This window comes from Solenopsis invicta, chromosome 9 (assembly GCF_016802725.1).
Source record: "Solenopsis invicta isolate M01_SB chromosome 9, UNIL_Sinv_3.0, whole genome shotgun sequence".
In the NCBI taxonomy this organism is placed as follows: Eukaryota; Metazoa; Arthropoda; class Insecta; order Hymenoptera; family Formicidae; genus Solenopsis; species Solenopsis invicta.
Window position 1 is genome coordinate 15,729,400 of NC_052672.1, and position 15,054 is coordinate 15,744,453.

General features: G+C 33.8%; 1 protein-coding gene across 2 annotated transcripts in view; it reads left to right on the forward strand.

Annotated features, from left to right (window-relative positions):
- The window catches only part of LOC105201873, a 38,731-nt gene extending 24,040 nt beyond the window's left edge, over positions 1 to 14,691 (forward strand). Inside the window, exons 1-3 of one of the 2 annotated variants that reach the window (XM_011170138.3) lie at positions 9,646 to 9,890; positions 12,502 to 13,068; positions 13,644 to 14,691. In XM_011170138.3, the coding sequence (XP_011168440.2) occupies positions 9,869 to 9,890; positions 12,502 to 13,068; positions 13,644 to 13,744 (690 nt within the window). In that variant the 5' untranslated portion in view covers positions 9,646 to 9,868 and the 3' untranslated portion in view covers positions 13,745 to 14,691. Of the gene's footprint in view, positions 1 to 9,645; positions 9,891 to 12,501; positions 13,069 to 13,643 lie in introns of those variants that run through there. The other variant, XM_026133286.2, reaches the window with a different exon arrangement.
- Positions 14,692 to 15,054: the final 363 nt, after the last annotated feature.

Consider the following 15,054-nt stretch of genomic DNA (forward strand, 5'->3'; position numbering starts at 1 on the left):
AGAAAAATTAAAAAAAATGCGCACAGCTACGAAAAATTATTTAAACAATATAAAATTTATTGCAAAAATAGGAAAACGAAACCTCGGTCGGGGCTGCAAATTTTTCTGGAATATCTTTATAGCCTTCTAAATCAATCCCGACAAGTAAGAAAAATTAAAAAAAATGCGCATGGCTACGAAAAATTATTTAAACAATATAAAATTTATTGCAAAAACAGGAAAACGAAGTCTCGGTCGGGGCTGCAAATTTTTTTAGAACATCTTTATAGTCTTCTAAATCAATCCCGACTAATAAGAAAAATTAAAAAAAATGCGCACGGCTACAAAAAATTATTTAAACAATATAAAATTTATTGCAAAAACAGGAAAACAAAGTCTCGATCGGGGCTGCAAATTTTTTTAGAACATTATTGTAGGCTTCTAAATCAATCCCGACTAGTAAGAAAAATTTAAAAAAATGCGCACGGCTACGAAAAATTATTTAAACAATATCAAATTTATTGCAATAACAGGAAAACGAAACTTCGGAGAAACGCCTAGACGGCAGGAATCAAACTGCGGCTCGGCGTGGTGCGTAAAAAATTATTAAAAATGTAATGATACTAATGATAATAATGTACTCTCATGTGCACCTCTTTCATCACCGACTTCCTAGATCGAGAGCATGCACATGCGAGACAGATCCTTGCAAGTGGTTGACACCACTCGATGTGCATGTTGCAATCGTGCATTGAGCTTTAACGGTCAGGCAAGACGCGCTTTTATGTAAGCACGGATAAGCGGCCTGTGCATAACGCAACGCGACCAAAAGTCTCGGTCGATGGATATGCTAATTGCAAAATTTGCAACGGATACATTTATGAAAAAACCGGAATTTCTCGTCCGTTCACGCGTGCGAAAGCGCACGTCTCACGCTCGGTTCTTATTCTTCTAGGCTATTTGGTACTCGATCCTGTAGTCCTCTAAACCCGAGGTTTTACGTCCATCTCTTGAATTAAAGATTTTATTTTATTTACTCAAATCACAGAAATCAATTGATCCGGCGGCCGATTATGATGCAATCGACCAGGACAATAGTAACGTCTGATCTCGTAGACCGGATTTTCTTGATTCGACCTTGACTCGACCTAGACTCTACTCTTTAAATTCGCATCTTCTGCGCCGAATACAAATACATACATCGAACGGTAGGCGGAACCGGTATAGCAATCTATGGGTGTATATACGACATACACGCCGAGCTGGACTACTGTATCGTTTGTCGTCGTAAAACATTGTCACTTTGCTAACAGTGTGTTACTCGTTCGAAACCCATACCAGATGTTTTTTAAAGTTGGTATAATTTTAACGATAACATTAATATTAACTGATTTGAACACAATATTCAATGCAAAATTGTTTATGTCCTTCTTACATAGAAATTTTCTGTTTTTACATGTTTCAAGTCAACAATCTGAAATAATGTCTACAAGTTGAAAATTTTAGCTATTTACGGATCTTGGTGCTTAATAAATTATGTGCGAATTTTCACGATTTCCACCTCACGCAGTGCGCAATTCACGTGAGTTGGAAATTGTAAAAATTCACACGTAAATTATGATTATGCACAAACATCCACTGTAGAATATTGGTTCAGAAAACTGCTTTATGTTAGGCATTTTTATTGGCTCTAATTTTACTATTGTTAAAAATGTTATTTAACTGATAATAAAGACTCCTGTTAGTTTGATTGCCAAGTTTGCGAGCCCGGCGACAAAGTAGAAGGGGCACAAAAAAATACACGAAAAATTAATTATAGCACAAGATTCAAGGTTTAGAAAGTGAATTCCTGAGTTTTATTAATGAAGGCCGTTTGCTGATTGTATGCGACCTATGTTAAACACGTAGTAAAAAGGCTTTACGCGTGATGAATAAACGTGACCGATCTTATGCATTTATTGTGTGTAACTTTCACGCATTTTCAGTAGAGATATAAAAAACTGAAAAAAACTAAAAAATTAAAAAAAAACAATTTTTATACTCTGGTCTCACCAAATTGTTTACTAGACTATATACATATATTAATGCATATATACACACACACACACACACACACACGCACGCACGCACGCACGCACGCACGCACGCACGCACGCACGCACGCACGCACGCACGCACGCACGCACACACACACACACACACACACACACATATACATATTTATATATATATATATATATATATATAAATATTAATCAAAAACAGACATTAAACTCATAACATACGATAAAAAATATTTTATATTTACGTTAAAACCATCTTTAAAGAAAGATGGTTTTGTGGATGGTTTCTTGGGTTTCCAAAATATTTAAACAATATAAAATTTATTGAAAAAACAGGAAAACGAAGTCTCGGTCGGGGCTGAAAATTTTTTTAGAACATCATTATAGCCTTCTAAATCAATCCCGACTAGTAAGAAAAATTAAAAAAAATGCGCACGGCTACAAAAAATTATTTAAACAATATAAAATTTATTGCAAAAACAGGAAAACAAAGTCTCGGTCGGGGCTGCAAATTTTTTTAGAACATTATTATAGCCTTCTAAATCAATCCCGACTAGTAAGAAAAATTAAAAAAAATGCGCACGGCTACGAAAAATTATTTAAACAATATAAAATTTATTGCAAAAATAGGAAAACGAAGTCTCGGTCGGGGCTGCACATTTTTTTAGAACATCTTCATAGCCTTCTAAATCAATCCCGACTAGTAAGAAAAATTAAAAAAAATGCGCACGGCTACAAAAAATTATTTAAACAATATAAAATTTTTGCAAAAATAGGAAAACGAAACCTCGGTCGGGGCTGCAAATTTTTCTGGAATATCTTTATAGCCTTCTAAATCAATCCCGACTAGTAAGAAAAATTAAAAAAAATGCGCATGGCTACGAAAAATTATTTAAACAATATAAAATTTATTGCAAAAACAGGAAAACGAAGTCTCGGTCGGGGCTGCAAATTTTTTTAAAACATCTTTATAGCCTTCTAAATCAATCCCGACTAGTAAGAAAAATTAAAAAAAATGCGCACGGCTACAAAAAATTATTTAAACAATATAAAACTTATTGCAAAAATAGGAAAACGAAGTCTCGGTCGGGGCTGAAAATTTTTTTAGAACATCTTCATAGCCTTCTAAATCAATCCCGACTAGTAAGAAAAATTAAAAAAAATGCGCACGGCTACAAAAAATTATTTAAACAATATAAAATTTTTGCAAAAATAGGAAAACGAAACCTCGGTCGGGGCTGCAAATTTTTCTGGAATATCTTTAAAGCCTTCTAAATCAATCCCGACTAGTAAGAAAAATTAAAAAAAATGCGCATGGCTACGAAAAATTATTTAAACAATATAAAATTTATTGCAAAAACAGGAAAACGAAGTCTCGGTCGGGGCTACAAATTTTTTTAAAACATCTTTATAGCCTTCTAAATCAATCCCGACTAGTAAGAAAAATTAAAAAAAATGCGCACGGCTACAAAAAATTATTTAAGCAATATAAAACTTATTGCAAAAATAGGAAAACGAAGTCTCGGTCGGGGCTGAAAATTTTTTTAGAACATCATTATAGCCTTCTAAATCAATCCCGACTAGTAAGAAAAATTAAAAAAAATGCGCACGGCTACAAAAAATTATTTAAACAATATAAAATTTATTGCAAAAACAGGAACACAAAGTCTCGGTCGGGACTGCAAATTTTTTTAGAACATTATTATAGCCTTCTAAATCAATCCCGACTAGTAAGAAAAATTAAAAAAAATGCGCACGGCTAAAAAAAATTATTTAAACAATATAAAACTTATTGCTGAAAAAATGAATATTTTCAGTATGACAAACACTTCTTATTTACATAAATGTATGTTGCAAAGATATTTAGAAAACATCATTCATAAATTAATGGAAAGTGCATATCTCCAATAAAAGACGTATAAAACGTACAACAATATCACATCTACGTTTTGTTCTTATATGAATTGCAACTGGTACATAATAACTCAAGTAATCTGATTAAAATTTTATGTATGATCAACGTAATAAATACTATATTCTTTATTTAAAAAAAAATTAGCCGTTATATAAATTCGTAATATAAAACTTATAAAATTGATTATATAAATATACATATTACACAAACAGTTATATAAACATTAGTTATATAAATACTTATTATATTATGTGTTGCAACTTTCATTTATCAGCGAAATATATTGGAAATTATGTCGTTGAAATATTGAGACTGTCACCAAGAGATATTTTTTATTCTCTTGCGTATTTAACATCTTTTTTTTTCTTCTACGATCTTCTCGCGTGCACTTCGTACTCACGCCACGTTTCTTTCTATGCGCCGGCCTCGTATACTATTTTTAGTCTCAATATTTTTCGGATAAAATGCGCGTGCCGGTGGCGTCGGCGTTTCCTGACGTTATCCAGGAACAAATGGACTTTTAAATTGCAACGGCGGGTCCCACCTGTAGTCGCAATAGCCACCGATAACGAATGCAGCGGTGCGCCTGTGCCGGCACGCGACAAATTCGTGTCATTATATCTTCGTGTTTACTTCGACGCGCACATCGCACGTGCCTCGCGCTTTGTTCTCGCAGTAATTACGACACCGCGACGCTTAATTCATGTCAGAAGTTACCCGCGATACAACGGGAACGTTCCCGCGAGATAATCGCTACAATCGATCCTCTGGTCCGCAAATTTTTGAGATATAATCAGCGAATGGCTTCGTAAACAGGTTTTGAGGAATAAATTTAGAGAACTTCGGTATTATTCTTGCTATTAGTTTCTTTTTTCACGTGTATTATCTCATGAACCACTGAGATATAAAAAAAAATAAAAATATTTTTAGAAGTAAATTTTTACATTTTAATCAAATTTTTTATTACGTACTGAATATTGTAAAAAAATATTACAAACTCGTAATACTTTTTTTGCTACTTTGTTATAAGTTTCAGTTGAATGATAATTTTATTATATTTTTAAATCTGCTTGAAGATGTAAAAATAGGTTTCATAATTTATTCTACTTATAAGGATAAAAGATATATTAAAAATTTTTTTTAATAAATTTATTTTTTAAGTAGAATTTTTTTTACGTATCTGTGTATTCAGTTCAGAAAGCGACATTATTATCGCAAGTAGCTGCATCTAAATTTTATTAATTTTCTGGTCGCGGGCTTGCTGCGAAGACACTCTTTCGTCAATTAGAAAACTTCAGACTCACACAAACGGGGAACAACAGCCGACGATGGAGTTCCGAAGAAGTTTCGTCGCCTCGAAAGCGTCGCGACAAATTCGTCCCGCGGCCGCGTTTTCGTATTTACTTCGCGCAGCGCTTTGTCCTCGCGTAATTACGTTCCGCGGGAGCTTAACGCCCGACAATTACTCGGCGGTCGTCGTTAATTTCCCTCGAAATAAAAGACGACGACCACTACGGCGGTGATGCTGCCGTGAAGCGCAATACCGGGTGGCAGCCGAGCGACGATACCAATCTTACGATTTCCACGGTGCACAAAGACGGTCCCTTCTCGCCGGGCTGCCGTAGGTAACTGCTCTCTGAAACAAGGAGGTTTGTCTATGTCGTGGCCCGTCGACACAAATACCGACTCAACCCCCGCGGCTGATTATTTTCCGGGCGCCCAAGTCGTGTCGAAGTTAGCGAGCGTCGCGGAATTACCTGCTTTTATCGCAGGACAGTTCATCCACTCTTAAGCCAAATCTAATCTACCCGGTACAGCCCGGAACGTCGAACTTGTGTACTTGGGCCACAACTTCGCAAAATTGCTATAAAGTGTGCGAGCGCAAGGCTTCCGTTCTCGTTCTTTGTGGCTAAACAGTCGTTCGTTCCTTCGTTTGTTTTCCGACAGTCTTGGTGCCCGCTTGTAACCGCTAAAGTTGTTAGCCAAAGAATGAAAATCGATCATGAGGCGCTCTAATACAAATCTGCAATTGCTCGCAATTTCTAAGTTACAATGTTTTTGGTGGAAAAGTGTACAGATGTTTATCACACACATTTAATCGCATTAGATCTTCGAACATATCACTAAATGATAAAATATATTCTAATTTAATTTTAAACAGATTGGTTAAACAAAATTACATTCAAGAAAATTCGATCAATCAAATTGAAAATATCGCGCATTTTTGTTTATTTAATTATATTTTTTTATTTGAAACCACGTATCAAAACGTATTTTAGAATGCAACTTGCGATCATATTATATTTTTAATCGCTTAGCTTATCACTGCTTCCTCCGGTGCGACGTCATCGCTTCCGGTTTATGTCTCCCAAATATAATGTCCATCGTGCACGCGCGAGCATCGAATGCACGACGTCAAACTTTAACAGGCACGTCCTGCGCGCTTATAGGACACGCAGCGGATATATACGCTATATGAACGTTATACATATGACGCGTACGGAAAGAAGAGACGACACGGATGTGCCATGAGAGTAGTTTCACGTAGACGAAGTTGTCGTAGTGCGCATCCCGGTAGTAACCCACTTTTATGACCAACGTTCGTGAAAAGTGCGTCTTCCTCTTTCCCCGTTACGCCGTATCATCCACGCAATTGCAGTAAAAGCGAGAGAAATCTCGCTAGTCTTGAAAAAAAAAAACTAGCTACCCTGGGGGATTAAGAGAGCTAATCTTATAATTTTAATGGCATCTCATATGAACTGTCGGTGATATGGAGTGGCGTACACGCAAGCTGCTTTTCTGTGATAATACGACTCATTTTTAAAAGACACGTGTTATTACATATAATTAATATTTCTTACTATAAAAATTATATATATATATCTATCATAATCTGATCTATATTTGGAAACTTTCCTATTATTTATTAAATATTTAAAGAAGTGTAAAGAATCATATACTTCCAGTCAGTTAATTTAAGTAATAGAAATGTCATACCACGCCCAATTACTTGTGTAAAATCAGGCCGGCCGTTTATCGTTGCGGTCCGCGTAGCGTATCGCGAAAGTGTGATGTCTCATTCCGCAGTCAGTTTACGACTGTCGGCTGTCTCCGGAAATAAAACATACGAGAATGACACCTGACTTGAGGAAATCGCCGGCGCTCGGCCGTACCTTCTCGAATCCGCGAGAAATCACGACGGAGTTATTTCGACGACCGTAAAAGGATCGGTCGAGGAAGAACACCGAGCGTTCTTCCGGAGGAATCGTTGCGTCGCGTTGCGTCGCATTGGCGAAGGACATGCAACACACGTAATCGCAAATATAACGTATACTCGTGTGAAGTTCACACCGTGCGAGTCACATCGTCGCATGAAAAGCAACGAAATAAGTTTTTATGAATATTACCGCTATATCTCACGCTATATCAGCTTTATACGTGTTATACGGAAAATTAAAAACATAGTTGGATTATCGCACAGAAAGAAAAATTGTCGCTGTTATAGCTAATCATGGTTTGCTAAGGTTGTATTTGCCGTCGTAACTACAAATTTATGAACTACGCAACGATTTTTTGTTATTGCTAATATATTAGTAAAGTAGTAAAACATGTATGTCTCATGATCAGAATAACATCGTATAGCAACATAAAAATAGTTGTCGGAATTAGCCGATATGTTAGTGATACGTTGGTAATACACTTGGTAGCTAATTAATGTAGTTACCTAGCGACCTAGTTATTGTCTAATAACTTTTAGCTATAGAGTATATTTTGAATAAAACAAATATTTTCTGTAGCTAAGTTCGTGTATCAGGTATTTAAATTCTTTCAACTAAAATCACAAATAAAATATTAGCTGTTCATATATTATAACGTAATTTATTGTTAATTATCATACGTTGTTTTTAACTACGACAGCTACTTTTTTTCCGTGCGTTCCACTCTTTGCCAAAGTTCAATCGTAAATAATCAATAGTTTATTCAGAATATATCATATCTTATATATAATACCTTACGTATAATACCTTACATAATATCTTATATAATATCTTATAAGTTATAATTGATTGTACACACACACACACACACACAAGATATAATATTATATCTTAGACGCGATATAAATCATGTCTCACATCTTACACGAACTTGAACGGAATATTCCTCTAAGAATGTAAATACGTATATATACATATATTACGCAAACGGTACTTTTAAACTAATAATACAGTAACGTGCAGTTAGATAAAACAAATTTACAAAAGTATTGTTTTCTAGCAATAAATCAATTTTAATATTGATAAATTTTAATATTAATGGTAAATTTTAAGAAGTTGCACCTTTGCAGTCTGTGTTTATAATAGCCGATGATTGTTATCGAATCATCTACTTTTTGTATAATTATATTGAAATCAACAATTTCAATATAACTGTTTAATTACAGGTTTTCTTGATGCTTTGGAAAGCGTTGCCCTTAAAATAAAAGAACTGATAAGTGTTTTAATAAATTGATTACTATTTAGTTAACCGATAATATCTTAGTTAACTGATAAAGTATCATCAGTTACTGATAGAATAATCAGTTAATTGAAACACTTATCAGTTCTTTTTCTCAAAGGTGTCGTTGATTTATTTATAAACAGTAATGATTAATAATACACGGAAAGAACACTTTTACTGAAATACAGATCTAAAAATAATTATGTTGCCATTAAAAATTTATATTGGACGTTTAAACTGATTGTTAAACTGTCGGAACTTTTTGCATCAGTATCACCAGAATTGAACCTTTCATATAATTATTTTGATAGTCCAACAATTTTACTGCAATATCTAAAAGTTTACCCAGATACAAATCAAAAAATGAACTTTCAAATATTATAGTAAAATTGTTCTTCCCGTGCAGTTTTGTTGCAAACGCTTGAAAAAGTAAAATTTTCCACGCCTGTTTTACATTTTATTTTTGTACTCTTCCATCTTACATGCGCAACGCGTCTCAAGATGCAATTGCTTTCAATTGCACTTCAATATCTTGATCGATATATAATTTTCTGCACGGAAAGCTTTATAATGATACGAGGTTTACAACGTCTGTTCGCTTGAAACTACGTAGCGACTCGATTCGAATAATTGAAACTCTTGTTCGCATTGAGGCCGCCCGTTAAATCAGACATCAACCTTAACCCATTTCTTGCGCGTTTAAGCTAATTCATCAAGATTATGTTCAATATCGTTTATCAATTCATCAATAACAGTTTTATCTCATTTTGCTCTATATAAAGCTTCAAAATTGAATGTATTACTGAATTAATCTAAAATTATTATTTAATTGAAAGAAACAGTAGCGGCTATTTGCAGAATACATTTATGATTTACACGCGTGCAATATTCATGAAATTTAATGAGTTTGATGCGATCTAGAACTATTCTACCTTATAAACAATGCTTGACTATTATATTAAAGAACCAAGGACGAATTGTTTTTACTTTGCGAATAGTAATGCTCACTTCCTCCGTAAGACCGTCCGGTCTTCCTATTCAGGAACCAACGTACTTGTGATCTTGGATGACTACGCGGACAACGGGAGTTCTCCATAGTATTGCGGAATCGGCTGATCACGTGTCCACTCCCTCATCGTGCTCGTATTGCTCGCCGATTGGTCGCGTTAGCGATCGCAGTCTTTCGCTGCGTCTTGCGCGCTGTTCGTTCAGTTGTGTCGAGCATCATCCTCGCGACGCATTGGTTATCGCTGCTCCGCGATCGGCACGCGCTTACATGTGCGCGTACGCGTACTTGTGTATACACTTAGGTGCATCATCTTGATCGCCAGTCGAATCACGGACGCGCGCGATACTCGCGACATTCCTGTCGCTCGATCGTACATTCAAGGTGTACGTATAGCATGGAGAAATGTCGAGGGACGCTGAAAAAGGTATGCGCCTATGGTAAATTCCCCGTGCAATTTTTGCGAATTTTTCGTTACACAGAGCGCATTTGATACTGACGCCACTTATCCTCAGAGAAGCGAAATCGGTTCCGTGATTTGCTCGTGCCACGCGAATTTTACGATCTTCGTTTTTTGTCGATTTCATTGAATACTATCGCGCGATACGATTCCCGTAAGATCGTGGAAAGTTTTTATTGTGAAATTCGTAAAATATATTATTTATGTAGCTCGTGAGAAACATTAAAATGTGAAGAAAGTGTGAGTTACGCACGTTATATAATTGGATAGATTTAATTAAAAACTAACTGTGTGCTGTATTGTAATTGCAATTTCCTATTTTTATTTCCATGTATGTGAAACAGGCTAATACAAGGCTCATTAATCTTCTATTAAAATAGTTTTTTGACATTGCAAGTATCTTATTAGAACTTTTTTGTGACATTGTGATTGAATGTGATGAATTCGTTGTTATGTTATAGGATAGATTTACGTCAAAACGATCTTACGTGAATGCTGCGCGTGAATAAGTTAATTTAGAAATGAATGCGTGACATTTGAAAGTGACAGATGCGGTAACATTTACCCGTAAATAGATTCCAGTATGAGTTGTAGTATGGAAAGCGCGCGCGCGTTTGACGCTTCGGGTGAAACTCTTCTTCTAAATAGATGCATATGCTTAACGCAAGACACGAGACACGGAAATTCGGCTCACGTTACCGCTTACAAGATGTATAATAGAAAGTGTTTCTTCAGCCATTGCGTCTTAAGTGTGACGATAACATATTGACTGCGAGCGGTCAAGACGATAAAATAAACATTGCGTATACGAGCGGCTAATTACCATTAGTATTTAAATATAAAGTAGCCAGTACTCGAGAACATGCCATCTATTAATCATCGTAAAAGATTGCTTTAAAATCCTGCTTCAAAACGCGTTAACTCATTAGCCGTGTAACAACACACAGTCATGTATGACGTATACTTCATTATCATAAATGCTGTAAAATAACTGCCAAAAAGTTCCTTCTTGCATTCGTGTAATGGTATGATGATGTAGGCGGTAAATATGTAACATAAAAACCTATTATATCATTTTTTTTAATATTTACATATTACATTTACATATTACATTTTCTCTCATATTTCCACAGTTTACACGATACACATATTTGAATTAAAAAAATATTTAAGTTTTAAAAAGATCGACGATGGGGCCTATACATGCGTCAAAATGATTAATTGTCCTTCGTGGATGAAAGTAACCTCAAGGTATTTGCTAATTCAGTATGCAACGTATGTGCTTATGCAGCGGATATATACAATTATACTCATATTGAATACTGTATTTGCGTAATAAATTTACGAGCTATGTCCGCTCTTGAAATAAGGAAATCGTGCATGCATTGAAAAAAAAAAATTGGAAATATAAAACTGCTTTGTAATTGTTAAATCATTGTTATTTACATAAAATCTCGATATTATCTGTTAATTATTTATATGAAACAATGTTATTTAATGATGTGAAATATTCTTGAGAAAATAATTTAAAATTTGTTGTACTATGCTAATAATGTATACCGTAAATTAAAGCTAATCTTGGAATTTACATGTAGCGTGCATGCGATTATCTTTTAAACTTCCCGTATTTTACGTTTTGCCACGTAAGGTTTACGTCAGTGATGTATAAAAAATAATTTCCCTTAAAACGATTTTCCTACACAGAAAAATAGGCTATGAACTAATTTATATTCGACAATGTTTATATCAATTTAGCATGAAGCAGTCTAAGTCTTTAGTTGAAATACATCTTGAAAATTGTAATGTTATTTTAATCATCTGTTATTGACATGATTAATGTATGATTAATATTTTATATATATATATATATATATATATATATATTGTTATTATTATTTTTATAAACGATAAAACGTAACAATAATATACGGCTATTTAATTTTAATCTAATAAGATATTATCACATTATGAAACTAATATTAAACTAGTAACTATTAAATTAGTTATAAAAACGAACCAATTAGAATATAAATAAAATTAATATTACCATTAATTAATTAAAAAAAATATATGTTTTATACTGAAATTATAAGGACTAACAAATTTTTAAATTTAGACAAAGAGGGACGATGAGAGTCAACGCGGTTGTTGATGCGTGTTCATAATTCTTTTGTGTTTATTTAAAACATTAGATGTGTTCAAACGTTTAATATATATTATATATTATGTATAAGCAATATTGAAGTGTAGAATTAATATGATACAAGCAGCTGCAGCACGGGACCAATGTTTGCAACCAATTAATTTAAAAATTTTTAGATAATTTAAAAAACTTGAAAATTAAAAATTATTTTAATTATGTTTATTGAATGTTTATAGGAGAGCAAAGGATAATTACTTTAAAATAAACTTACAGTATTTTTATTATTGTGGTACAAATTTCATATGAATATCTAATTATGTTTAGTTTTATTTTTTCAAACGTTTACGTCGGTCAGAGATAATCAAATAAGGAAATATTATAAGTTAGGTAATGTTTTATCAATCTGAGAAGCGTACGTTTTGAGTTTAATTACAGATTCATCAGCAAATTCGGAGATCGAACAATTGTTATCCGGTGACGAACGTGACAATACGCCAAACACACGTGTGAGACTACAGCCGGACGAGCGGTTGTCCATGAATCTTCAAGGTGGCGTTTCGTCATCAAGATCATTACATCAGGAGAATTTCGCGGCGTTAAATAATGAAGACATAGGTGAAAGCTCAAGTGGTTCAACGGCCGTGATAACGTCCTCGGTTATTGCAAACAATGATAATAGTGATGATCCGCCACCTTATACCGCGATCCCGCCGCCTTACAGCGCAATTACGCCACGAGATCACATCGGTTGGCCGTATGAACTTTTTTCGTTTGGAGATTTGTATTCCACGGACGGTACGACTCGTAGGATGGAAATACCGTTCACATCTTTCCAAGCTTGTTTGACACCGGCCACGGGTTTTCATCCCGAAGGGATTAACAGTCAATATCCGATACCCTTAACGCCTTACCGGTTCTTCAAGAATGGTGGGAACTCTTTCGTATCGAGGGAATCAATAGATGACGAGATCGCGGAGAAAAGCGACGATACAAGATCACGAAGTAAGCATCGATTGAAATCTGTGGTTTTTTTGTCTCATATATTTTTTAATTGTATTATTGCAGAAATCTTACTACTTATTATTACATTAAAAGCTGTCCTATAGGCTCAATTATCTTTCTTAATTCTAAAACACATATTTTGATGCAAGAAAGAAGATTTCCTCAATCAAAAGTAAAAGTTGTTAATATGTAGCTTGTAATCATCGTTACTGGAAAAGCTGATCAATCATTATTTTGCCTAAGCAGCATATTGGAGTATGAATGCACTGGCATGAGTCAACAGTTTTTATTTTCTCTTAATTAACAAGAAGTCAACATTGTCAATTGACTCGGCAAATGATTTAGCAATTTATTACTTTATTACGTCATATAGACAGTAATATTATGTCAATAATGAATTTATACCTTTTTATATCAATATGGATAATAACATTATATCAATAATTGACAAAACTTAAGGCTAATCAACAAGATTTTATAATATCTGCTATTATGTTAAATATAGTTATTGTGTAATATGCTAAATATAGTTATTGTGAAATACAAAATCATCTAAGATAAATAATTTTTAACAGGATACGGCGCTATGCTTGCAGCAGTGGCGGTTATCATTTTCCTCATGGTTTTATCTTTGATGGTTCGCTTTGTCATGGAAAAGAGTTGGTGGCGAAGATAGCTCATCGTTGGAATTGATCGTTACTGCATACATACAGAAACGTTCAGTGATAAATTCTAAATTACGAGAGATTATTAACGAATTTGTAATTAGATTTTATTAATCTAGCATAATTTATTTTAGCAGGATACATTCTGAGCTCGTACTATTTATCTCGAAGAAATTTTTTTATCTCTTTTTCTATACTTTTCTCAACTAAGTCTATTATTAAATTAAATGCAGATTTATTGTTGCATTATATTGATTAATAATTAATTATCTGTTTTCAGTTTTACATGTTTAGATTTTCTACGATTGTTTTATTCTTGGAATAAGATAATTTAACTAAAGTTAATTGCGCGTATAAATTGGATGTCCCTCATTAATTTTATGTGATGTATTTTTTTTCTGTACATAAGTTAATATTAGTTTTAGTAAGTATTTAGGTATTGCGTAACTAGTGATATATGTTTTTATATAACTGATATTACGAAAGACACAACAAAGGTTATTATAATTGATTCAGTTTTGTGCAAAGATTAATCTAAAATTAGTTAAACTTTTTGTTTCTCATGCGATATCATAATTTATTAAGAAATAAAATATGCCAATATATTGTTATACGAACTAAACTAAAATATTTTTGACGTATGTCATTTATATTGTAATTATTTAACGCATATTATGATTAAACAAAAAAATACATTTTGATATTTATGACTATGCACGAGGAACGTGTACTTTTTTAGGTTGAAGTACTCAGAAATACTTAGAAGCAACTTAGTAGATGCATTATCTACGTTAAACTGAGGCACGAGTTTTATAATTAATAATGTGAAATATTTTTGTATATCGTGACTTATGTTATATTATTAAATATGTCATATTATACATATATTATTATTAATTTATCAATTTATATAATTTATAAATCTCTAACTAATTGAAATGACGTCGGCGACGTTGTACGAAGTTCATAATTATTTGTCAAGCCCGTTATCCACTTAACGTAGAAACTTCGACGCTTATTGGCCCGATGGGACGCCGATGACGAAGTAGTGGAAGAAGGGAGGAGTAGACAACATCGTGGTGGAAGGCAACGTAACTGAACAATAAAGTTAAGAAAGGGAAGGGTAAATGGAGGCGCTCATCGTATACTGATTAAAAATACAGACTTGTATCTCTTGAGAATAGGCGATCAGAAAAGTCTGAATATCCTGGGAGATGTGAAAGTTTGTAGCAGAAGGTAAATTCTCAGGGTGTGAAAATGAGGATAAAACTACTAAGATCATAAGTAGACTTATAGTTTAGCTAAATTCCGAATAATAGGC